We start from the raw sequence: 26,613 nt of genomic DNA on the forward strand, positions 1-26,613 counted from the left end.
CTTGAACACAAAGCATATTGGGCCATCAAGGAATTAAATATGTGCCCAGATATGGCTGCCAGCAAAAGAAAAGTTCAGTTGTGTGAATTAGAGGAACATAGGAATCTGTCCTATGAAAATGCCAAAATTTATAAAGATAAAACCAAAAAATGGCATGATAAAAGAATTCAGCACCGGGAGTTAAGAGTTGGTCAGAAAGTTCTTTTGTTTAACTCTAGGTTGAAACTGTTCCCTGGAAAGTTCAAGTCCCGTTGGTCTGGACCYTTCCTCATTCATAAAGTTTATCCGTATGGAGCAGTTGACCTAATCAATCCCGAGGACAATTCTGTGTTCAAGGTTAACGGTCAAAGAGTGAAGTTATTCCATGATCCGGTAGAAATTCCAGAGTTAGGCTCCGTGAATTTTCTTACCTCTTGCTAAAAGCTTCGAAATTTTGGACTTCTTATAAGTCCAAAAATTTGTGTTTGTAAATATTTAAATTTGTTTCTGTTTTATAGTTATCAATATCAATAATAATATCAATGTTTAATTTTGTGTGTTTTGCAGTCATGTCAATTCACCAAGAATCTGAAGCCTTGCTACAGCATCTGGAAACCCTAGACTTTCATAAAGAATCTTTAATGTATAAAAAGCTGGAAATTTTTAAAACAAAAATACAAAATGACATTCTTAAAAATTTATTTTTAAAGAAATGACATTACCTTTTTCCAGCTAATTTTTGTACAAGGTGTAAGTAAGAGGGTACATAGGTAGCAGGTGATTAGACTTHAGAAGCCACCTTTTCAAACATTGTTGGTCACAAAAATTAATTACAGAAGACATTTGTTTGAAAGGCTTATATCTGATTTGAATAGAAAAGCATCTTTAGCCTACACACTCAAGTACTCCTCTCACTTTGCATGTTACCAAGGATGACATCACACACCCCTCATCATCTTTCCAATCGAAAAACTTCTTCTACCCTCTCTTTTCCCTCCCATTTTCTCCTCAAACTGGTCGATGCATAACCGCCCCTTCCATCACCTTCTCCGGCGATCAATGGCAAGAATGAAACGAGCATCCGTACGTAACCCGTCTCCGACGCATGCAGCCGCACCGCCACCGGAGCAACCACCTAGCCAAATCCCGCCTGTCGCCGCCGCTGCTACTGCCGTACGACCGTCTGTATCTTCGCGAAGGCAACCACCAAGGAAAGGAAAGCGATTACCAGTATCAAAGAAGAGGAAGGGTGAGACTTCAACCCTTCTCATTGACGAAGACTCCTCGTCTACCTCGCCGTCGCCGGTGCAACCACCACCCACTGCCGCTATTGTCGCTGACAAACCCAACTCACCAGAATCGCCTATCATTGTTCCCCCTTTACAAATGGTGTCGTCCGACGCTATTGTGCCCTTCACTGACCACTTGAAGAAAATCCGAGATATGGTGCAATCCTCAACAATGCCGATTCCAAAAGCAACACTGGAAACTTCTCATAAGGTACTCTCCTCATCCGATAGAACTCCCCCTGAGGGCCTCTTCACTTCAGATTCTGAGGAAGAAGAGGACCCTGCTTCTAAGGCACAAACAGGGGAGATTTTAATGGATAGTGAGACTTGTAGTCTTGCCAACATCACTGTAATCGAAACACAAAGAACACCTCTGTTCTTGACTGCTTCTGGGCAAGACACGGATGAGGAGGATGTTAGACCTCAGTTTATTCCTCATGACCCCATTCCTGATTTGAATGAGGAATTTTTTGGGGAAGAGGACGATGAAATTCCTGTTGAAACAGTGCCTAGGAAGAGACGTTTGGTAAAAACTTGTGATAAGAAGAAAAAGGCAGTAGTTGAGGAAGAACCACCAAGAAAGAAAACCAGGTCTCAGCGGGCTGTGGTAGAGTCACCTAGGCACAAGACTGATGCTGCGGCATCACAGCAGCATTCTTCCAGACCCAAAAGAAAGAGAGTGGCTATGGCCCAGAGGCCAGCCACCATCCCTAGGCCAATAAGACCCCATAATGGTTTTAGCTCTAAAGCCGCTGAGAAAATGCATGCTAGATTTCAGAACCGGGTTGGCTTTCCAGATAAGGTTTTTGATAGGCAGAGCATTAGAGAGTTTGCGTTTATAAGGGAGGTGGTAGAGTCCCATGGTATTGAGAAAATGTGCATAGTTCCAACTTCTTACAACTTGACTCTTATTAGAGAATTCTATGCTGAGTTGGCATCCAATAGCACATCCAAGATAGCTGTTAGGGGGATAATCTTTATGTTTAATTCAAAAGCAATCAATCGGATTTATGGCTTAGATCCCCCTAAGAAGACCGATTACTCTAGGATGGTAAGGCATGCAACTGTGGAAGATTTGAATGAAGTAGCTGAGGAAATAGGGAAACCTGGGGCTGTGTGGGATGATCACTCCAACTTCATGTTACGGACTTTCAAGGCCTATAACCTTATGGCCAATGCGAATGTTTGGATAAATTTTTTAAGGCACTCCATTTCTCCCACCACACACGACAGTTCAGTTTCGGTGGAGAGGATGTTACTACTTTATTGTCTAGTGATGGGAAAGTCTATAAATTTTGGGAGGATAATTGAAAGGAGTATAAGGACTTGTGCAGGCAGAAGCCGAGGGAAGATGTATTTCCCTAGTTTAATTTCAAAGTTGTTGGTGGAGAATGGTGTTCCTCAATTCTGTGAGGACCACATGGTAAAAGAGCAAGGAGAAAAGTGGAAAATAGACATGAAAACTGTGTCGAGGTTAAGAGAGAAGAAAGATAGGATGAATGGGGCTGGTGACATGTTAGGTTTGATGCAAGACATGCTTGCACAGAATAATAGTTTGATGGATAGTTTGTTAGAGCAACGCAATGAGTTCTTTGACAGAATTGAGAGGTTGAAGGGAGAACTAGTAGAGCAGGTCAAGGCTGCCGAAAAGAAGACGAGGGGAGATATTAGGCTGGTAAAAGTTGGACTTGAGGCAAAATCTAATGCTCAAGTCAAGAAGCTAGGCAAGAAGCTGAAGGAGTTGAAAATCGAAAATGCAAGGTTGTTTGAAGAAAACACTAGGCTGAAAGAAGAGTGCAAGAAGTTACAAAACCGCATTCCCACTTCACCTACTCCTAGGGAGTAGGACAGGTTCTATCATTCTCTCTTTAGCTTCTTTTATTTATTTTACATCAACTTGTTTTGTTTTTCTTGAGTCTGGGATTGTCTTTTACATTTTCTAGTTTATTTTCTTGCAAAGAACACATATGCTTATAATTGCCAKATGCTTGTATAGCTAAAATAATTCTTATAGTTTAGTTACACTTTCTAATCACTTAGTATCACTAGAACTAGCTTGTTTTGCTTGGAAACACATTTTGATCCACATCATATGCTCAACTAAGAGAGGATGTAGGCCCTTTGTTCTTTTCTCAATATCCTAGCCACTTGTTGCCATTGTATAAACAGCCCCCTATATACTTCCAATGACGACATTGAAAAATCTGAGTTTGGGGGAGGGTACCAACATAAGGATCAAAGTTATGCAACAGAGCACAAAGTGCCAAAAGTAGAGATCAAGTTGCACAAAGTGCACAATGCTTACATGAAATATTTGAGATCTAAAAACACCACAAATGTCCCATAGGGGCAGGTGTATATGCATTCAACAAAAGAGCAAAAAGTGCCAAAAATTAAAACAATTCAAAGTTGATGCATAAAGGAGAGAAAAGGCAAAGAGAGGAAAATATGAGCCAAATGAGAGTAAACCAGTTACTTCCAAGTCCTATTAATCTTAGATGTATGATGTGTTGAGCATAACAAAGAGCAAATAGAGCTAGCTTATGGCTTTTACTAATGGTTAGTTAGTACATACTTACTTGAGATTTATGAAAGCTATGTGGTGCATTTTGGCATAATCAACATGTGTGTATGCACTTACTGCATTTTCTTACAAATTTTCAAAATTGAGTCATTTTTAGTTGTCTTTTGGTTGCTTGGGGACAAGCAACGCTTTAAGTTTGGGGGTGTGATACGTACTAAATATTTAGTACGTAAAGTACCTTTTTACTCTCTTGTAGATAGGTTATTTTACTTTCATATCCCAAATATTGAGTCATTTTATCTTCTTTCTCTGTTTGTAAGCTAAGATGAATGATGAACCTGTGTTTTGTGGAAATTGACCTAAATTGATCTCATTTTGGACAGATTGGAGCAGTTTGATGCTGTAGAAATGTGGTAGCATGAACTGACGTTTGACTGAAAGATGGAGGAGACTTGGGGAAGTGACATGACTTTTGGGAAGATTTTTGAAAGCTTTCTAAAGCTGTATTCTGCTGTATTTTGAACTGATTAGTGATATGTAACAAGACTAATTTTAGTTAACTTCTAATTTGTAGTTTGTTTTAAGTACTTTTTTAGTTTAGTTTGTAACTAGGATGGGTGAAAAGACCTTTTTACCCCCACTTCACCCTTGGTATAAATAGGGGTTGATTTGGGAGTTCTTGGACACACCTCATCTTGCATTCTCCCACTATTCTCTCAAGTAGTTCTCCCAACTACTTGGAGAAGAAGTTTCTTTCTCTAAATATTATAAATCCTTTGGCATTTCAAGTTTCTTTAATCGCTTTCATTTACTCGCTTTATTTACTTGCTTTATTTATATTATCGTTATTTACATTTCGTCTTTAATTTATTTACGCTTACTTGCATTTTATTTCCGTTATTTATTTACTACGCTTTCTGCATCCTTATTATTCCGTCATTTATATTCCGTATTTACTTTCCGCATTTACATTATGTCTTTATTTACCGCAATTTATAGTTCTCGTTATTTACTTTTCGTCATGAGTAGCTAATTTTATTAGCTCGGATGTATGACGAAAAGGGTGAGTTTTTAAACCAAAATATAGTCGACCCTTTYATGTAACAACGATGTTTTACTTTTTCATTTCAAGTTTTATAAAACCAATGACACTTCTTGACGGGTTGATCACTTTGAAAGTGTTAAAGTGCATTTGACTCTAAGCTGAGCCAATGTTTGCACGTCAACTTGGATGATATGGGAAGTAGATTTGAGAGAGTTACTAACAAAGAGATTTGTTGTCCGTATTTTCTAAGTTGTTAATTCTCGACGGGTTGATCACTCTGAAGTGTTAAAGTGGAATGGATTCAGAGATGAACCATTCAGATCACGTCAAGTTGAATGATATGGGAATCCACTCGAGAGGGTGATTTTTAACAAAGAGATTTGTTTGTCCATATACTTTGAAGACACCATTTGTTACTTTCACTGGTCTGGATACCTCATAGAGATATGGGTTGAAAGCTGTAAGATCAGTGCATTGGTGAAATCCGAGAGGAATACCTTCAAAGTAATTGGTAAAAATAGTTGTTACTGATTGCATGYTGTAGCAATCTGTCAGCATGGTTTCATGCTGTAGCATTTTGACACCATTGGTCGACTAAAAGTAATTTTCACATCTCACCCTGAAAGTCATACACCCTAGCTTGCTTTATATTCTGTTATCTCCTGTTTTTAGTTGTGTTAACTCTGTTCTAATCAAAGTCTTCGAAATCGCCTTCTGAAATCATTTCCTTAACCTTACTTTCTTTTAAACTTTTACTACGATCCCTGTGGACGATATCCGGTACTTGTACCACTTTTATTACTTGAAAGACGATATTGGGACTATTTGTATACTTGCTTTTGGTCCTGATTGTTGTTTGTGTCTGTGGTGTTTCACGGAACCATCACTTACACATGCAAGGTATGGTCATGTAGGGGTTATCCCTTAGGTTCTCGATCAACCTAAAGATTAGAAGATCAGGTCATGTGAATCAACGAATAATAATAGTAACAGGGTTCTTGGATTCAAATATGAGGAAAGATGTATGAGTTACCATGAAACTAGTGTTAGTCTAGATGCTAAGGGTGTTGTAAATCTTAAAGAAAACGTTGTTAAATTATTCAATATGGTTATGACATGAGGAGTTAAATGTGGATTAGTTCTATCTTGGGAACAAAAAGAGATGGCGTCTAGTTTGTCGTCCTCTATACATGTAAAGAGAATGGCATAAAGGTCAGTAATGCCTTTGTCACAATCTCGAGGAATGTTCAGGAATTACTAAAATAACAGTGAAAGATTACTAAAGTTACGCTAGTTGTCTAACATTCAAAGTAGTAAGTTTATAAAAAGAAAAAATGGCTACAAGTATATTTTCCTTTCGTTGGCTTTTGGTGATAAAATTAAATTGTAAATTCGTTGAACATGTGGTTCTCCAAATTGTTATGTAGGAGTAAAAATGTAATAAGAAGTTGCGACCAAAGTTAAATTACCATCTCGACATGATAATGAGAGCATCAATCAAGAATGATTTCAGAAAGTCATGATATGGTGAATACTACAGCCTATCTGAGCATGTCAGTTATCTAAAATAGGTGTGACATTTGAACCTTTATGAAGCAAGGTAATTCAGATACAAACTCCAATCAAGGTGAAGGCTGAAATATCAACTTAGTTGATGGATTAGAACTAGCAGGCATAATAATTAAGGCCCTCGAAAGCACTCTAGCCAATATCATTGCTAGTATGCTAGAGAAATGAAGTAAGAACCACGAGATAATGGTTCATGTGAAGGGGATCAATGAGAACCTTGGTAGTTCCAAAAGATAAGGGAGTAGCTATAAAACCTACATAAGTCGTACATTCAAAACTTCAATGGAGAAGAGTGATTGGTAGAAACTGGTTCAATTTGATAGAGAATTGTTTCAGCCAATGGGAGTGTTCTTCGAACTATAAGGCCTAGTTTGTGGTGGCCACATTTAAAGGTATATCTCCACCTCAGTGGAAAACTAAGAAAGCAATAATAGTAAGCCCAAGGAAAATAAATTCTTAGGATCAATTAGAAGAACTAATGACAAGGGAATTTTGTCCTAGAATTGAGGTGGTCAAAAAGAAATTTGAAGTTTTGAGGTTAGAACCGGGATCAGATTAAGTACAATAGTACATAAGTAAGTCCATTGAGATACATGGATTTTGGACTCATCAATTTGTTAGTGAACAAGGAGAAATGGTCATTTTGTGGAAGGTTAAGGAGGGACGTCAGAGATGTGTGGAAATGACAAATTTTAAGTCACTTATGAAGGTAGCAAAGATAGTTGTTGAAGACCAAATTAGAATGTGTCAAATACCAAAGGCTTTCACAATTTGTATAGATAATGAAGAGTTGTTAAATAAGTTGATGGGTATGAACGACATGAACCAACTATATGAAATTTTGCATATGTAAATGGTGCTCTAAGAAGAACAAATAAAGATTCAAAGTCTTTGAGGATAATGAGTTAGGTGGATGAATAGAGGAGATTCAAATTGGTTGGACGGTTAAGGCGAGTAGTGTCTAAGAAAGATAAGTAATGCATGTTTCAAGTGAACAGAAGGGTATCAAAGAAGTTCAGGACAAGCTAGTAGTAGAAAGGTCGTTATGAAATATTCCAAAATGGTACCTAAAGCACCAAGTGAACACGAAGGGAAATTCAGACCCAACCTTCCACCCATAATGGTACCACATGTCAGTTGCATGGTCGGTTGGCTCTAGAGGAAATTTAAGGGTCAAGGAAGTAGTTATTGGAATGGATGGGTAAGGACCGTTTGTAGAGACTATTCGCTAAGCAAATCAAAGGTTAAGTGAGTTGCTTCAACAAGAGGCCAGAAAGTGAATTTAGATTCTTCATCATAATATAGTTTTCTAATTACCTATGGTAATCACAATCTTAAACAACCTATCTAATTAGCATAATGTTTGCCTAACAATGGCAATCTAAACTAATAATATCACTAGATTTATTAAAATGTACTATAAACAACCATTGTTAATAAAAAAAGTAATCATTTTAGGCAAGTCCAACATACCCTCATTGAACTTTTTATTGAAGCAGTGGATCCTCTCAAACACCTTAGAAGACGTGGCGTCACGGCCTCATGTATCTCTGTACAATAGAAAAGTTAAGTTGTTAGTAGATAAGAAAATCTTACACATTCAAAAATTGTAGACTTATCGTTTGGTGTCCATCATGTGTAGCACTAATCGATCCCCCAGTGAGCTTGGATGAAACTCGCTTAAACAGGGCCGCCTATTGGCCATGCCGGCTCTAGACTAGGATCTTCAATGGTCGATATCCCACACCTGTTAAAAACATAACACATAAATAAAAATAAAACAAATTAATTACAAATAATATAAATATTAAAAAAAAAGTAATACCTAAATAATCATCAAGAGCCAATATGGCTTTAGGATCCAAAGGGTGGTGTTCCCTAAGGGTAGTGAAGTCATGGCCGTCAAACATCACCCCATCCACCTCAAGGCCTGTCAAGTTTCCCATAAGCATTTCTCATCATCTAGTCCCCTTACCTATTGTGCATGGTATGGCCTCATGCATCATAACCTAGTACATCCAATGCCTGCATACACATGATTTGTATTAAGTTAAAAACATTAATTTTAAACATTAAATTTGCAGTCATTTATGTACAAACCCGAAATTGCTCGAACATTAAATCACAATCAGCCTGAAGGGCATCCTTATACCTATGGACCACGAAACTAGGACCTAAATATCGAAGTGACATCTCGAACATCATACGGGTCTAGAAATCTGCACAATTAAAAAGTACACCACAGAAAGACATTAGTATCATTTTATTATGTAACATAAACCCTATAGCACATCTGCTTACCTGTCGGCTGGTGGATATCTTATAGTCCCATTGTTTGGCCTTCGATTAGATACTCATACTAGCTTATCAGCATGCATGTCATCACGCCCCCAAAGTTGTTACTCCTACCTTCGACAGAGTTGGGAGTTTGTTGGCAAACGCTGTCTCATTTACCCCTTTTACTGCATGCCATTGCCTTCAGTTGTAACATTTTTTGTCCATACAATTTTAAAAATACAAGATGGTCCTCATGGTTTGCAAAGGCCACAGATTAGGTCTCTTCCTCTAAAGGCCCACTTTGATTTGTTAAATGAAGGATATTTTAATTTTTTTTATTAATATCTCATTTTATGTTAAAATTTAAAAATCTTATATATTGTTCACTAAATTCATGTCATGTGCCATATTCAACCCTTTTGTTTTAAACCCACAAACTACTTCTGATCGACTAAATCTCTGATCATTGCCTTCGGTGAAACCTCTGATCATCATCGTCGATGAAACCTCCGATCACCATCTCTGGAGAAACCTTTGATCATCGTCTCCACAGCCAAATCTACTATCAAAATCCAAATCAAGATCAAAATCAAACTCAACATCAAACCTCAAACCTTAAAACCCAAATCCAAAACTTAATCCATGAACCCTATATAGACGTTTGAACATGGAGCCATAAGCAAGTGGATCCATCTACATTCCTCGAAATCCATACCACAATTGTTGTAGTCTACTCCCACCATTTCTAGAGCCACGATACTGAAATCCATCTCCATATCATTATCTAAAACCCGATTATTAGAAAAGATTCAGGCGAGGTTTTTGTGTGAGGTTAGGGGTTTTTGTCTGAGGTGTGGGTTAGTTTGTGATGGTGCTGGTAGAAGGACAAACAGTATGGTGTTTCTATTTCTTCATTTTGTGTAGACAAACTATTGGAAAGATTTGTCATCGATATAATCCAACATTATCGAATCCACCGTTTTTATTTTAGGTAATGTCATTGATTAAATTTTAATATACACTTTAATACTTAACATGACATAGGACATTGAGGGGTTGTTCATTTAAATGTGAATGATGTTATTCATAGTTTAGCTTTGAATCACTTAGATGTTATACATGTTTGGTAAATTTTTAGTGACCTCTTAATCGTTCCAAACACCTATGGATTCTTCATTCATTAAGGCACTGATAACGTCATCCCTGACGTTATTCTTATACCACTTTCCAAGTGGTTTTCGCTAATTTCCATGTGAATTAGACATATTTTTAACAACTCTTTTGAGTTTTGAACATAAATTAATCTTAAAAATAGAATCGAAGGACACCAAGTCTTGTGTTGTGGTTCATGAAGTTCTTTTTTAAGAATCTTGGAGTTGGGATCTAATTTGGACCTCATGGTGTGTTGTTGAAGAAATTTAAGCCGGAACATCATAAAATATGGACAAAACAGTGAGTTACACCACCTTTCTCGCGGGCTCAAAATCGCGGCACTTTTTACACGGGCGACCAATCCCACAGCCTAAGTCGCGGGAGAAGCCATGGGACTCTTTGGAGTTGTGCAAAATGTCTTATCCAGCTAAGGTTGAAATGGGGTTGGACATTATTGGAAAAGAGAGGCTGCTAGGAGTTGGAGGCAGATTCTTGGAGGGTTTTAGAGCTGCAAAACATAGAAATTGACATTGGGAATAAAGATCTAACGCGATATTTATTGATTGCTGGTGGACTCTTCATATAAAGAGGGTTTTAATTGTGTTTCAGAATTTTTTGAGAACCATGTCTAAACCTTTTAGTTCTTCCATTTATGTTGTGTTTCCTACCACCCCCAACATGAACTAATCCCTAGATGTTGGGGGTTGGATTACTTTTGGGTTGTAAGCATATGAACACGTATCATATGATTTTTGTTAGACTTTTCAATTAATGAAGTAAATGAGTTTGTATTTAATGTCCTTGTGAGCTTGATCAACTTGCAATTAATCTATGTGTTTTGAATTAATTTTGAGAGAAATAATTTTATAACTGGATTTATAATTCATGTGCCTAAGATGAGAACTTGGATAGAGATCTGTACCAATTAAACCTTGGTATTGTTTGGTAATCTTGTTTTTAATGAATTCTTGAGCTTTATGTGAGATCGAGAGATAATATATACCCATTTCAAGAATAATTCAGTTATAACTCGAGAGGAAGTAACTGTAAGCTTTGTGATTGTGTATTCATTCATTGGGAATAATCTCATAGCTATTGCATTTGAAGAGTTCTTTGTGAAACCCATTAGGGCTCTAACTCCCAACTGCTTTTAGCATGATAAAGTTTTCAGTGTTTTGTTTACTGAAGTATTCCTGGATCTTCTTTAGTTCAATTAGTTGCTTACTTTTCAATTCAAGTTATCAAGTTTTGATCATCCAGTTAATAGTGCTCATAGTAATTGTGGTACTCACTACCTAGTTATGTGGTTCGATACTCGTACTTACGTACTTATTACTTGATTCAACAACGTATACTTGTGGTTAGATTTAGAGGGGTATAAACCCACCTATCAGGCACAAGTATATCATTTAGAGACACCACATTTTCACAGTTACCCTTGTCTCATTCGATTTCGTCTCCTGCAATCATACAAAAACTATTTGTTCTTCATTGCTCTAATCTATTACGCACCGGAATCAGGTTTCCCTTTTCGATTTGTATGTCATCATTTCTGATTCAGGTTCAGTTGGTACCATTTTCATGAGCACAAATTGGCATCATTCTGAAAACTGGAACCATTCGTCTACATATCTTCACTTTTGATTTTTGTTCGTTTGGGTGTTCTTTTTATCAAATTTGTACTTCAAGATTCGTATACTACCTATTTGATGAAATGCTTAAAAGAAAATGTAAAATGGTTGCTACTTCAATGTCAAGGCTAAAGCCTTGCAAAAGAGATTGAATTTTGTAGATAGAGTTAAAGAATCCCCTACAAAAATCAAAGGTGGATGCAAGGAAGAATAATATTGTTGCCTTTTGATGATTGGGTCGATGGAGAAGGTAGCTAGGGAGGCGCTTAGTTATTGGGGCTGGTTTGGATCAAAGTGCAAGGGAGATTCAATATATAGGTCAATCAACCATACATTCTATCACTTATGAGCACGTCCTTGACCTCTTCAAAATTTATGTGTTTTAAGTAAGTGTTGCAGATAGCTTTCTAATATGGTCTTGAATGTTAAAATTTTAAATAAGACCTTATCTGTGACGGGAGTTGTTATCTTTCGAACATTTAGGATCATAGAATTGTCTTAAATCTCAAGAGTTTCGTTAGGTGGCTTAGGAATTTGGTTTATGTTCAATGATTTAGTTGTTGGTTTTTTGTTTTGGCAGCTCATTTTCTATTTTGGCTTGATGGCGCTGAGTTCTTTTTACTTCTCACATCTGCAGGTATTTCATCGAGTCCTCTTCTCACATCGTGGATTCCTATATGTTGATTTTTTGTGCTCAACATGATCATTCCTTCTTGTTTTGATGGTTTGATTGTTGTTTCTACATTGTTTGTTCCATTCTTTGGTTCAAAAGAAAGAGGAACCCTCTAACATTTAAACAAGTAATAACCATGAATTTGTTTGCTTCTGTTTTGATGAAAGCTTGTATTTCAAATACCAGTAGATAATCTTAAGGAGCACAAGTTCACCCTCAATTAAAATCCACGTAGTACGTTAATTTAATTTTAAACATTTACCAAACAAATTACATCTTATTTGGTACTAAATCATACATAACGTTAAAATAGTAAGTTTTCGTCATTTGTTTGTTCAAAACATTTACCAAAGAGTCATTTTTTATTTCTTATTAAATCACGTAGCATCTTTTAATCATTCTAACCATCTAATCATTCGGTTTCTATGAAACAACCTCTAAAACCATCTAATCATTCGGTTTCTATCAAACAACCTCTAAGTTAGTGGGAGACGAAAAGGAGGAGAAAGAGTTGGTGACGAAAATGATTTTAAGGATAACCATGAAAGTGTCACATCCTTATACTCGTTCATCTGGGGACGACAATCATCCAACTCCCCATCCACCGACGCTTAAATAACCAATCGCCACGAGTTGTTGTGAAAGTCCAATTGTTAATTAGTCATATGATTTAGTCTTTTATGAAAATGAAAGCTCTGATTAAAACTTCTAGTGTTATGGACAAGAGAACCATCATGATGTGTGTTATGGACAGTGAACCATCATGATGTGTGTTATGGACAAGAGAACCATCATGATGTGTCTAGCTTGGCATTATCCTTGGCCCACGCTTGCTAAGGTGTTCACTTTGACGAACAGGTGACAACATGTTGTCATCATCAAAATAAGTGTTTGAAAAAATTATTTTGTTGCCACCCTAATAAATTTTATATCAAATATGATAACTACCCAATGCATGCATGATTTTTAGTGTAAATAATATATGAAATCAAATAATAAATACATGTCAAATAAAATCTTGTTATATATATGTAATATGTGTGTGTGTGTGATTAATACATATTATATATAGAGAGAAGTGATCAAATACAAACCACTCATATTTGTACAAACTGTACAAACCATCATTATTAGTCATTTTTATTATTTAATTTAATGATTTTATTTAATGAAATTGTTGCATATTATGAAATTGTTTCATATAATATTTTTCTAGATGAAGTTGTTTCATATATGATTATGAAATTGTTTCATATGACACTTATGAAATTTTAATGAAATTGTTTCATGTATTTATTTAAAAATAATATAATGAAGATGATAATATCTATAATTAACACCATGCACAATAAAAAATATTAATCAATCTCTCATAATTATTAAAAAATTAATAATTATGATTAATCAACTTTATATATATTGATTATTGTTGAAGTACTTGTGTACATGTAAAATGCAAGAACATGTAAGATTTTGTATTAAAACTTAAGTAACTTTTTTTTTTTTAAAACTTCATTTTTAAACTAATAAAAACTATAGATGATAGGTAATTTATTTTGTTAATTTGAAGACCTTAAAAAGATTGTAATAAAATTAGATTGATATCAAATAAAAAAAATTGGAATAATTTGTTTAATTCAAGCCATTATTATTGTTTTTTTACATTTTAGATTTAAAAATAAAGATTTCATTTATATTTTTATTTTAAGGATGATATTTTTTTTATATAAAGATAATAATAAAATATTTTGTTATATTTAAATGACTCACTAATTATTTTATTATTTTGTATTTGAACGTGTTTATTAGTTAACTTTAAGTAAATATGCAACAATTACTTGTAAACTTAAAATTTAAGAAATTTTATATTAATAAACGTTAGATAATGTTTAATATATTATTTTCTTAAACTTTTAATCAAATATTTATAATATAGTAAAAATATGTATCTATGATTATTTGTATTAGAATAAATACATTCCAAAACATATTTAGAATAAGATAAAATAGAAAGCAAGCTTAATTCAAGCATATTTTTTTTTTGTTATGTATATTTATTTAAAACCGTGGTTAAATTCGTGAAAATGATATATCAATAATTTTATCATGTGAAATAAGTTTATTTAACACATATATCATCAAGGGGTTGTTTGCTTGCTTCTTGCTAGCTCTAACCCGATAAACAGCTTTAATACATATAAGAAGTAGACTATTAACCAAATCTCTTTTTTTTTTCTCCAATAGCTAACCGTGTTCTTACCAACCAGTGTCACACATAGCAATATATCTTATCAAGGTTAGAAATGAAGTTTTCTCACTTATGCCTTCTTTATTATACGATTCTAGTCAGCCTACCTCTCAACCATAGTTTTTTCTTTCCTCTTTGTATGTGGGTGAACAATTCTGATGCCATAGATTGACGTTTTATGCCAACATCACGACAGTACCAGCCATCCTAACAATATCTGCAATAGAAAGTGGAGAAAAGGGAAAAGATCCCCCTCAACTGAAGTTCCACCGTTAACGTACATTGAGATTTCACATGAGTAAATCGTGAGAAAGAAGAAGTAACAAATCAAAAGTATTTGGAATAAAGTTAAAGTTACAAGTCTAGATTTTGTCAAATCTCTAGCTTTTTCCTTTCTTGTTGCTGCATGCATGCATCAATCTTTTTTTTTCTATTAACTTGGATATCCAACTCGCTATGCGAGCTGATTAATCCCAAGGAGATCACCTACTTTGCAGATATCCTGGAGTCACCGCATTTGAACCTCCGTGGACATAAGGGGATTTTTATTCCTGCTTGAATTTGAACATGAGACCTCCTTGTATTTTTAACCTTTGGAATCAAACTCAAACCAATCTTACACTACCATTGTGGTTACATCAAATCTTAAAGGTTTGATATGGGCCCTATAGTAATTATTGATAACAAAAATATTACCATTGCACTTGGTTTATCATTATTTTATCATCTTTGAAAAATAATATTTAATGTTTTTTGTTATAATTTTAAATTTATCTAATGAAATTTTATTATATAAGGATATAATAGTCATTTTAATTTGAAAAATACTTAATTCAAAACATTTTGGTAATAAAGAATTTTTTTATACCAGACATTTTTATCTCAATCAGGTCTCTTATCCTAATCAACCTTTGCTCACACGTTTTTAGTGAATAGTCCCTTAAATAATATTGACTACCTAATTTTAATGAACGGTATAAATTGAACTTTCTCATCCTACTGCCATGACGAGGGGTGTAAGCAAATCGAGTAATAGGTTATTCAAACTCGGTCCGGAAAAATAATACCACACTTTATCTTGACTTGAATAACGTTTTTCAAAATAGGACTCAAGCTCGAATATTTTTTGAATTATCGAGCTAGATACTTGTTTAAGGGCTTAAATTCACGATCGATTAACTCATTTATCAGTTTATGCTCGTCTAATGGCTTGAATTTGCGATCGATTAACTCGTTTATTGGTTTATGCTCGATAATAAATATATTTTTATTATATGACTTACGAAGATATGAGCATGTTTGGCTTGAAAAACTTTACGCATCAACCACCTCAACTCAATATCGGTCCCAACAACATTAAACAATGTTCCCAAACTTGTATTATTTAAGATATTTATTTCTTTATGGATCCAAGATTATTAGTGTTAGGGTTTTGTCAAGATATTTAAGTATTTGATCTTTGTAATTGGTAAAAACTCTTTCCAACCTATTTTGGATATTAGTATATGATGAATCACACTTTTCTTATCCGTGGACGTATCGATAGTGAAACCACATTAAATCCTCGTCTTATTTTATTTCTTTCGATAGTAGAATGTTCATTGCGTAGTGATTGGATTCTTCTTAACCGTTGTTGGTGTTAATTCGTTGATCACGCTTATTATCCGATTTAGATCCCAAATAGTTGTTAGGACCTTCTACAACATTGAAGAACAAAAGAACCACATCTACATGCATCTATATTCCATTAATAAAGGGAAGACATTGCATGCAGGATGTGTTGGAAATTAGAATAGCTCTCTTACAGAAATAACTAAACAACCTGACTCCCCATTCGTAGGAAATAAATAAAGCAAGATGCTATGTTTAAACAGGAGTTTAACAGGATTCCAGAATAAAGGATGATAAGTTAGAACATATCACACTACGAAGCATGGACGCGCCCACCTTGGTGCCACCGACTCTTCCTCTGTTGAAGGGTAAAAAAATTAGGTTCATGAAAGGTGCAACTGAAACGAATTGTTGTATGCCACCAATATATATTTTGAAAATATAATAACGACACAAGTTTTCATTGGTACCGTATGGTTTGCAAGGCTTTTCTTCCACACTAGACCCAAGCTCGAATCCTAAGATGTCATTTTCTTAGTTTTTAGCTTTTAATTTCAGATTTATTATGTTTCTGAAGAAAAAAAATTCAATACATGACTTGAACACAAGACCTCGGATATGAAAAGTAAAGAACTAACCACAGACCAATTATGATGTTGTGAAAAATATCCTAATAAGTTGTAGGAAAGTTCAAGTTCAAGAATGCACACGGGGAAAATTCTGATAAGCATACAACACTAAAGCTTCAGAAGTTTCCGCTAGTCGCCAAAAGAAGCAGTTTCAATTCACAAAGATAAAGCCGAGTGTTGTCACTCGATTAGATTGGTTAAATGAGGTACAAGGTGCAGACCAACCGCTGGAAAATTACTCGGCAAAGGAGCTAACCACAAAATGTTTCGCAGATTCATCGAGTCATCATATGTCAACATTAGAACCTGAAATAAAAAGCACCAAAATAACATGTGTATACCTAGTTCATGAACTCTAGAGAATAAAATCAACCACCATAAAAATAACAATAAGAAGATTACCAGAGGTCATTTACTTGATGCAAACCTCGTTTATAAAGCGTCTTCCGTAAGGAGTTCTTGTAAGTTGACATTGATTTTTGTTTGATCCTTCAACATCAGGTAGCTGTGACATTGTCAAAGGAAGCTTCAATTACCAACATTCAGTAAATCACATCCATAATAGAATCCAAAACGGAGTTATTAAAAAAACACATCTTTTCATCTTGATGAAGTGTCGCTATAACTTTTAGAGCCCATTTTTCTTGCAATGACGCTTTTTGAACGACGGAATTAAATTAATTAAGAAGAGATAAAAACATACAAGGATTAATCTGATACTCTCCTAATTTCATCATCTAAAACAAAACCCAACCCAATCCACAAACAGAAATTATAATAACTTGGCCAAAAGACATATACTTAGTTGAACAGTGCTACGCATTTTAACATGATCACAATAAAAATGTATTCTACTCATATAACTGACCAATGAAGGGGTTGAATACAGTTTCCAAAAGATCTTTCAGCTTTACAAGCTCTAGGAACTCAGCATCAGGATTTGCATCAAGCCAAATAATAGCCAGGTCAATCGAACTCTCCAATTTCTTCAAGTCTTGATACTGCAGCCTAGAAATCACCGATGGACCCTTGATTTTGTTTTTCATGCAGTAAGCATATTGCTGCAAACCAATGTAGGCATCTACCTTCTTTGCATGCTCTTGGTCTTCAACTCGAAATTTCTCAGCATCTTTCACCATCTTTTCAATTTCCTCTTTTGACAAACTTCTATCATTGATGATTGCAATCTTGTTACTCTGACCACTTGCCATTTCACGAGCTGACACGCTCAAGATACCATTGGCATCAATGTCAAAGCAAACATTAACGAGGGATTTAAACTTTGGAGCCATTGGTATGTCACAAAGCTTAAACTGACCAAGTAAACAGTTGTCCTTACACCTTGTCCTCTCACCCTGATATACTCGAACCAAAACAGAAGTTTGGTTGTCGGATGAGGTTGAAAAAACCTTTTCTATCTTTGTGGGTATTGGAGTGTTCCTTGGAATCAGAACAGTCATGATTTTACCACGCGTTTGAATACCAAGTGAGAGAGGAGTCACATCCAACAACTGCAGATCTAGCACTGTTTCGTCACCCTCGCCACTCAACTTGGCTCCAAGAACAGCTGCACCATACGCAACAGCTTCATCCGCATTGATGCTCTTGCATAGCTCGACCCCATCAAAGAAATCTTGCAACATTTGTTGTATTTTAGGAATCCTAGTGGAGCCACCAACAAGAACCACTTTATCGACATTCTTCTTATCCATGTTTGCATCACTCAAACACTTACCTGCAGTTGTTACACACTTTTTGAAAAAATTCATATTTATCTCTTCAAATTTCGCCCGAGTGATCACGCTCGAAAAATCATGAGCATCATACAAGCAATCAATATTAATAGATGTCCGAGTAGTTGATGAAAGAATCCTCTTTGCTCTCTCACAAGCAATCCTCAATCTCCCTAATGCCTTGGGATTTTGATTCAAGTCCTTCTTGTGTTTCCTCTTGAACAACTCAACAAAGTGGGTCACTAGTGCATTATCGAAGTCCTCACCACCCAAACGACTGTCACCAGCCGTGGCTTTGACCTCAAATACACCATCGGAAATAGTTACAAGAGACACATCAAATGTACCCCCACCCAAATCAAAGATAACAACATTTATCTCCTGAGTCGATATATCATCTTTGTTCACCAAACCATATGCAATTGCAGCTGCTGTAGGCTCATTAATAATGCGTAAAACATTTAGCCCAGCAACCATGCCAGCATCTTTTGTTGCCTGGCGCTGCCAATCATTAAAATAAGCTGGAACTGTAATTACTGCATTTTCAACAGTTGTGCCAAGATAAGACGAAGATATCTCCTTCATCTTGGAAAGAACCATAGATGAAATTTCTTCTGCTGAAAAACGCTTTTCTTCCCCTTTGTATGTAACCGAGATCCTTTTCTTCCCCTTTGTATGTAACCGAGATCATTGGCTTGTCACCAAGTCCTTCCACAATCTTGAAAGGATACAAGTTCTTGTCAGCCTGCACCGTCTCATCACTGTATCTCCTTCCAATAAACCGCTTGGCATCTGAAAAAATAAAACGTTAGAAACAACTAAATCATCATCTGTACTCCTAAATCTTTACCCATTATTCAATGTCTTCTGTTGTAAAAGAAAAGATAGCATATATAAAATAACATTATCATCCATAATCCTAAATCTTTACAAAATACACCCATTATTCAGTTCATGATGGACTTACCAAAAACGGTATTGATCGGATTCACGGCTATCTGGTTTTTGGCGGCATCACCAATAAAGCGTTCGAAATCGGTGAAAGCAACACAAGAAGGTGTAGTTCTGTTTCCCTGTTCGTTGAGTATGATTTCTACGCCATTGTGTCTCCAAACTGCAACACATGAGTATGTAGTTCCAAGATCAATGCCAACCGTAAACGCCATATATATTGCTCGGAGCAAATAAAACTTGAAGGGGTGACCGATGGATTGATTCATTTCCAGCAAACTGGTTTATATAAACGACCATTGTCTTTTCATTTTCCTACCCAACATTTGTGGTAATGAAAATTTTGGAATCAAACGCTTCAAATTCTCAAAGCAGAAGTAAATTCAAATTTTTTAAAAAATAATGATCATTTTCTATACTACCTTGTAAACCAAAGTCTTAAATACAATTATAAATGCATAAGGTACTACTATTTGATGTATATCTATACTACCTTATAAATCAGATCTAAGAAAAGTCTTAAATACAATTTTAAATGCATAAAGTATTATTTGATGCATATATAAAGTCTTAAAAACCACATATGAAGCACGAAGTATTACAAAAAAACTCTTAATTACAAGTATTTATGCATAAAGTACAACCCGTTGATTCAGTTGCGCTTCCCCCTTCCTACACTAAATGCTATTGCCGCTCCCAAAAAATGCATCGGCTCCCACGAAACGATTCATACTCAAATGTCGATTCCAGCTACCGAGGTACCGCTCACATGATCAGGTTCTTTTTTCGTATACATCTATACTACCTTATTAATCAAATTTAATAAAAGTCTTATCTTATCTTAAATAAATTAATTAAAATAAAATAAAATCTTACTGTCGTTTCATCTCTTTAGGTTCCTATCGTTCACTTTTGCTTTTACCTTCCCAATCCATCGCTACCGTCTCAGTTTTGCTTTTACCTTCCCAAGATGACGATTCAGATTGATCTCCCCAAGATGACGATTCAGACCATCGTTGTCGTCTCATATATACCAATCCATCGCTCCCCTTCCATTGTTCATCCATCGCTCATCTTCCGTTTCTGTTTTTGTTCATCCGTCGTTCGAATCAGGTAAAAACACTCGCTCCTCCTTTCTGTTTTTGTTTCTGTTTGATTCCATCGCTCCTTTCTGTTTCTGTTCATCCGTATCTCTAAATATGTACACGGTTAACTTATACAGAAACCCGTATCTCAAAAACTAAAAAGGAAAATAAAATTAGGTAAAATTGACTAAATGATATGCTTAAGAGGATGTAACTAAAGCATAAGTACTTTGCTGCAACTTGAATATAATAAGATAGTTACAGACTCACAGTACCCACCATACGAGATCCCCTTGGACATGCACTTTTTTCCCAAGACAATCACCTTATTAAACTGATTTTACCACTAGCTTATGTTGATAATTGAACAATATGATATCCAGATTAGCCATAATCAAAGCCTCATAACGTTATTGCAATGGAATCGACAATAGATGGCCAATAGTTGGAAAAGATTCAAGAGGGTAATAAATCTTCTGCTCCATCTTATTTTTGTTTGAAACCAAGAATGCCTTATTTGTTATGTACTTTTCATCTCAACTTCTACAAAGAAATCAGATTTATCATCGGGGTAGTTGTTCATCTAACTCAACTCTTGTGGGATGGTCCTGCAACATTTGTAAAAATGGAGAACCCACAAAATTCCAGGAATTATGTTCAATACCTAATTTAGCATCTTCCTTCATTAAATTACATCTACCAAAAAGCCGGCTAAGAGGGATTAATAAGATGGCACAATTGTGGATTGAAGGCCAAACATCATATTCTACTATGAACCCACAATGACTGAAGCTTATCCACTTTACACCAGGAGCTATTTTTACTTCATCATACATACCACTAAAGGAAAGATTGTTTTTACAAAATGCAAAGTCATGAGTCATAACAAAGTACTGGTGATTCTTATCCCAAAAAGCTAGTCGAAGCTCTGACTTTGTTCACAAGGGGTCAGTGATAAGTTAAGACTTAAGATAAGAAACAACAGGGGTGGCAAGCAGTCCAAGGTAGAACCAAGAAAGAATAGATGTGGGCTAACACCAATATCTAAATATCGTAGGTTTATGTTTATGTTTTTGCTTCCCTAAGGTTTGGAAAATCTTTAGTTGCCAACAGAAAATACAAATTAAAAGCTTGGATATAAGTTGGTCCAGGTTATACTTCATATCCACAACAAACTACAAAATAAATAATGAACCAAAAGCATTAATTATCAACTCTAAGGGAAAAATATAAGTAAATTGAGAATGTGTTTACATTTAGTACTCAATAAAAATATAGGATTTCTATGCAACAGGCATTGTTATAATAAGAGCCTAAACAATGTAGTTGAGACTAAGAAATATCCTTGATAATAGATGGGTGGTCCCATATACTGTCACATCAATGTTGAGGTTTGCTCAATTATAATATCTATGAAATATGTCGTCAAGTTTGTTTATAAGGGTCATGACAAACAGGTTATTCATGTGAATCCTGATAGACAAGAGGTCATTGTTAACGACATAAAGAGATTTCAAGATGCACGATATGTTTCGCCACCTGAAGCGATTTGGCGGATTTTTAGCTTTACACTTTCTTAAATCTACCCTTATGTGATGGCTTTGCAAGTCCATCTTCCGAATAAGCAGTTGGTTAGGTTTAGAGAGAATGATATAATGACAGTTATTGTTGATAGAGAGAGGGATAAGAACTCAATGTTGACCTCATTTTTTGAGAGGAATAAAACAGATATGATTGCGAAACAATATTTATACAAAGATTTTATGAAACTTTACACATGTAATGCCAGTTCACGTAAATGGAATCGTTGAAAACAATTATCAATGAGAGAACGACAGGTTTATGCTAAGTCTGCCGAAGGAGAACGATATTATCTACGCCTACTTCTGTCTCATATTAGTGGGCCCACGTGCTTTGAAGATCTTTACACGGTTAATAGCATATTACATCCGATATTTCGAAAAGCAGCTCTTGAGAGAGTGTTAATAGAGACCGACGATAATTTATGGCATTGTCTTGCTGATGCCTCCTTATTTCAGTTTCCCAATGCTCTTAGACGATTATTCGAGACGATCTTGATTTATTGTGAGTCGGGAGATGTTCGCAAGTTATGGGATAAACATTATGATTCACTCTCTAAAGATTATAGATGACACTACGAAAAATGTTGAGGGAGTCCAAAATATGATTCATACAGACATCGCAGTCTTTTTACAATCTATGGGTAAGAACCTCGATGATTTTGATCTTCCAAGTATAAATGCAGCTGTCAATTTAGAATCACGAGGATTACATCAGGTACAAGAGGAGTACTCCATAATTGTACAAGACGAAGACTTACATGCCCAAAACTTTCTAAACTCTGACCAGAAACATGATTAGATGAGATCATGAGACATGTAGATAATAATTGTCCAGGTGCGTTTTTTGTAGATGGGCCAGGTGGAACTGGGAAATCATTTTTGTATAAAGCTTTGCTAGCTAATGTTCATTCCCATGGACTTATTGCTCTCGCAACCGCTTCATCCAGTGCTGCTGCTAATAAAATGCTTGGGGAAAAACAGTTCACTCTCGATTCAAGATTCCCCTTACTCTTACTAATAATTCGGTGTGCAATATAAAAAAACAAAGCAGAACTGCTCAACTACTCCGAGCTGCAAAAATAATCATCTAGGATGAAGCATCAATGGCAAAGAGGCAGGTAGTAGAGGCACTAGATAGAACAATGCAAGACATCACTGGGGTGAGACTCCCATTTGGTGGGAAAATAATGATTATGGGAGGTGATTTTAGACAAGTGTTGACAGTAATGAGACATTGCACTCGAGCACAGATCGTAGATTCTAGCCTACGGATGTCATCTATTTGGTCTTCGATTAAAAAGTTGCGATTAACGATCAATATGAGAGCACTTATTGATCATGGTTTTTGGATTTTCTGTTACATGTCGACGATGGAGATGAAGAATCAGTAGACGAAAACTTTATTCGCATACCTGATGACATGGCCATTCCGTACACCAATAAAAATGAATCGAATGATGCTTTGATTGATGCAATCTTTTCTTTTCTTCAAACCTGCGAGACTACTTCAGATTATATCATTTCGATGGCGATATTAACAACTAAAAATGAGCATGTCGACAAAATTAATGATCAGTTGATCGGAAGATTCTACTAAGAGGAAAAAACTTACTATAATTTTGACAAAGCAGAAGATGATAAGGATAACTTATATCCGATTGAATTCTTAAACTCACTAACTGTTAGCGGTTTGCCCCCTCATTACCTCTGGCTTAAAATTGGATGTTCGATAATATTATTGTGGAATATCGACCCCTCAAATGGATTGTTGTAACAGCACGAGGTTGATATGCAGAGGTTTTCAGCAGAATGTTATCGATGCAGAAATAGTTATTGGTCAGCATGTTGGTAAGAGGTTATTTTTACCAAGGATTCATCTATGTCCGTCTGAAGATGACATGTTTTCCTTTAAATTAAAGAGAAAACAATTACCCATTCGTGTTTTGCCATGACAATCAATAAAGCTCAAGGACAGACAATTCCGATGGTAAGTGTTTGTCTACCAAAATCAGTATTCTCGCACGGCCAACTTTACGTGGCGTTGTCCATAGGGATATCACGTGATAATACAAAGGTATTAGTAAAACCTATCAAAAAGTCCAATCGAAGAAGTCTACACATCAAATGTGGTGTATCAAGAAATTTTAAATGATGATTGCGTACGATTAAAGAATGATTCTAATTTCTATTTTGTTTAAACATAAATTTTAGACTTTCTGAATGAGAAATTGCATTAATTTTTCATTTTTAGATTTTGATAGAGATGTGAACCCCGTACTATTTCAAAGATATTTTGCAAAAAAATGATATTTAAAAGTTGAATATATCCTGATAGAATCTTTACATCCCGCCGCATTGCACAGGTAGACAACTAGTTTGATATGATTAGTATTTGCTTTCGATCTATAATCTTAATATTTAACCTAATTCGTTCAGTTTGTTCCTTATGATCTCCTTCTGTTCTAATGATTTTGGTTACTCTTCAAAAATTTCATATAATTTTGTTATTATTAATTTTTCATTGATATCTGGGAGTTCAAAAGAACATAAGATGATTGTAGACTTTTGCATATTGGAACTCCCACTCTTCCGGATCAATCATGGACGATTTTAATAGATTAACTTCAAATTAAAATTTTCGTCACTTCCTTTCAAGAATTTTATATACGAGATTTTGAAAATACTTGTTCCATTTAGTCTGCTTTTACAGTTGTCATCAATAAAATAAGGAATATAAATGGCATAAAACTAAAACTGGATGGCTGCTCAAGATGGTGATGGTTCAGTTCGTCTTGGTTTTTGCCATAGATCTGTGATCTACCACTCTTGCTCTCATATATGGACTATTTCTATCAAAATTTATGTTAGTTTTGCTTTTGGTGTATGAGGTGAGGCGGCTTTCATTTTGTCCAATTTTCTTTTGTATACTAATTTATCCCAGTTGCCTAGTATATATATTTAGGACCCTTACCAAGAAAGGTGCATAGTCCATAACCATGGTTTGTGTTAATCTACTGTAAGCCTTTTAATGCATGTTGAATAAGAAGTGTGCTTCGTCTTCAAACTTATCACGATGAAAATATGTGATATTATGTTTATCATTAATAGTTGGTTTATGTTAGCACAAACACATATAGTTATTATGTTTCCAAGATCAGGTTATGGTCAAAGAAAAGAAATTTTGCAAGTTCTTCTAAGAATCAAACGCAAGGTACATGAAAAGAATTTTTTTTTTCTTCATCTTATTTGTGTGTTCTTCATTGTTTAGCGGTCAATAAGGATCTGTCATTGATAGTATCCTATATTTTGATCCATAAGTCTCTCATACTTCAGTGTTCTTGATCTAGAAAAATTAAAAAATTCTTCCCCTTCTTTCAATACACATCTCAAACAGCTTAAATTACCATGTAATGTGATTAATATGAGAGATTATAGCTTGGAAGAGCCGATGCTCTGCAACAAAACGACCAATAAATGTGTTTATATATTTTTGTGAGTGAAAGGGGGTGGAAGCTGAGTTTAAGCAGAATCACGCCAGTTGAATATTCCTTGTTTGCTCATAAACATGATAGGGTGAGTTGCTTTTTTTACCTGCACCTTGATCGTGTTAAATTACCGATGTCAATTTTGTGCTATTGATCAACTACAGAAATAATAAAAAGCTTATAGGACGTGTTCGATCATTTGACCGTTGCTGCAAATTGTGAGAATTTAAATTTCTCATGTATCTCTTAGAAGCATACAGGTGATTGTTTGTTGCATGCGACATTGGCAGGTCTAACTTTTAATCTACAATTGTTCTGTTTTGAACCTAAGAAGATACAAAGCCTTGTGCATTTCTGACTTTTGGTAGGGTACCATGTTTTTTCCAAGTTGCTTTCTCTTATGTTCATTTTGTGGATTTCGGTTTGATGCTTCTAGCTTGATAAAGTTATGTATTTACATAGCTCCATAAATCTGCTGTTGTTGGAGCTAAGTTAAAAACTTAATAGTATATGTTTGTACTAAGTTGTGTAGCTCAATAAATCGCTTGATATATTGCCCAGTTGGTATGTTTATGAACATCATGTTAGACTTGTTTCCCATGCCATTGCTATATCAACAAGGGGCTTGTAATTGACTAAAAAGTGCTTCACCTTAATTTATTTTTATTTGTTTACTAGCTGATCTGGTAAATTTGGCTCCATAGCTCCATAAATCTGCTCTTGTTGGAGATTGATTGTTTCATCAGCTTAATCATTTAAATGAGGTGGTGACTAAACATGCACGACGTAAAGCTCTCTGCATATTACAAAACTCGAGATAAAGATCGAAAAACACCAACACCCAACTAACATTACCTGTTTTTAAAGTAGGTTGGGCCTTAAGGATCATGATGTTATTTTGTTTTTGCTTTATAAAGATTGTTTCTATTTGTTATTTTGTTTTTGCTTTATAAAGATTGTTTCTATTCTTTTAATTAGAGCTCTTTTTGCTAACTTGGAATTATCACAGGTCACATATAAATTAACAGATGGGAGAATTCTCACATACCATATAGGGGGTCTGTTGATCCTCTCTCTCATTGATTTGTTGATAATCCCTTTTTCCTTTCGATGTATTTATGTATCTGTAATTTCAGTTCCAGCGATCAT

General features: G+C 35.2%; 1 protein-coding gene across 1 annotated transcript; it reads right to left on the reverse strand.

The window, feature by feature from the left end:
* Window positions 1-17,478: 17,478 nt before the first annotated feature.
* LOC112517720 (probable mediator of RNA polymerase II transcription subunit 37c) lies at window positions 17,479-19,526 on the reverse strand. Its single transcript, XM_025125103.1, has 3 exons — window positions 19,328-19,526; window positions 19,038-19,152; window positions 17,479-19,006 (listed from the first exon to the last, which is right to left on the reverse strand). Exons 1-3 carry the CDS (start codon window positions 19,524-19,526, stop codon window positions 17,479-17,481), a joined length of 1,842 nt encoding a protein of 613 aa, XP_024980871.1.
* Window positions 19,527-26,613: the final 7,087 nt, after the last annotated feature.

The sequence above is a fragment of the Cynara cardunculus genome, assembly GCF_001531365.2.
Source record: "Cynara cardunculus var. scolymus isolate 2C chromosome LG 9, CcrdV1, whole genome shotgun sequence".
Taxonomy (NCBI): Eukaryota; Viridiplantae; Streptophyta; class Magnoliopsida; order Asterales; family Asteraceae; genus Cynara; species Cynara cardunculus.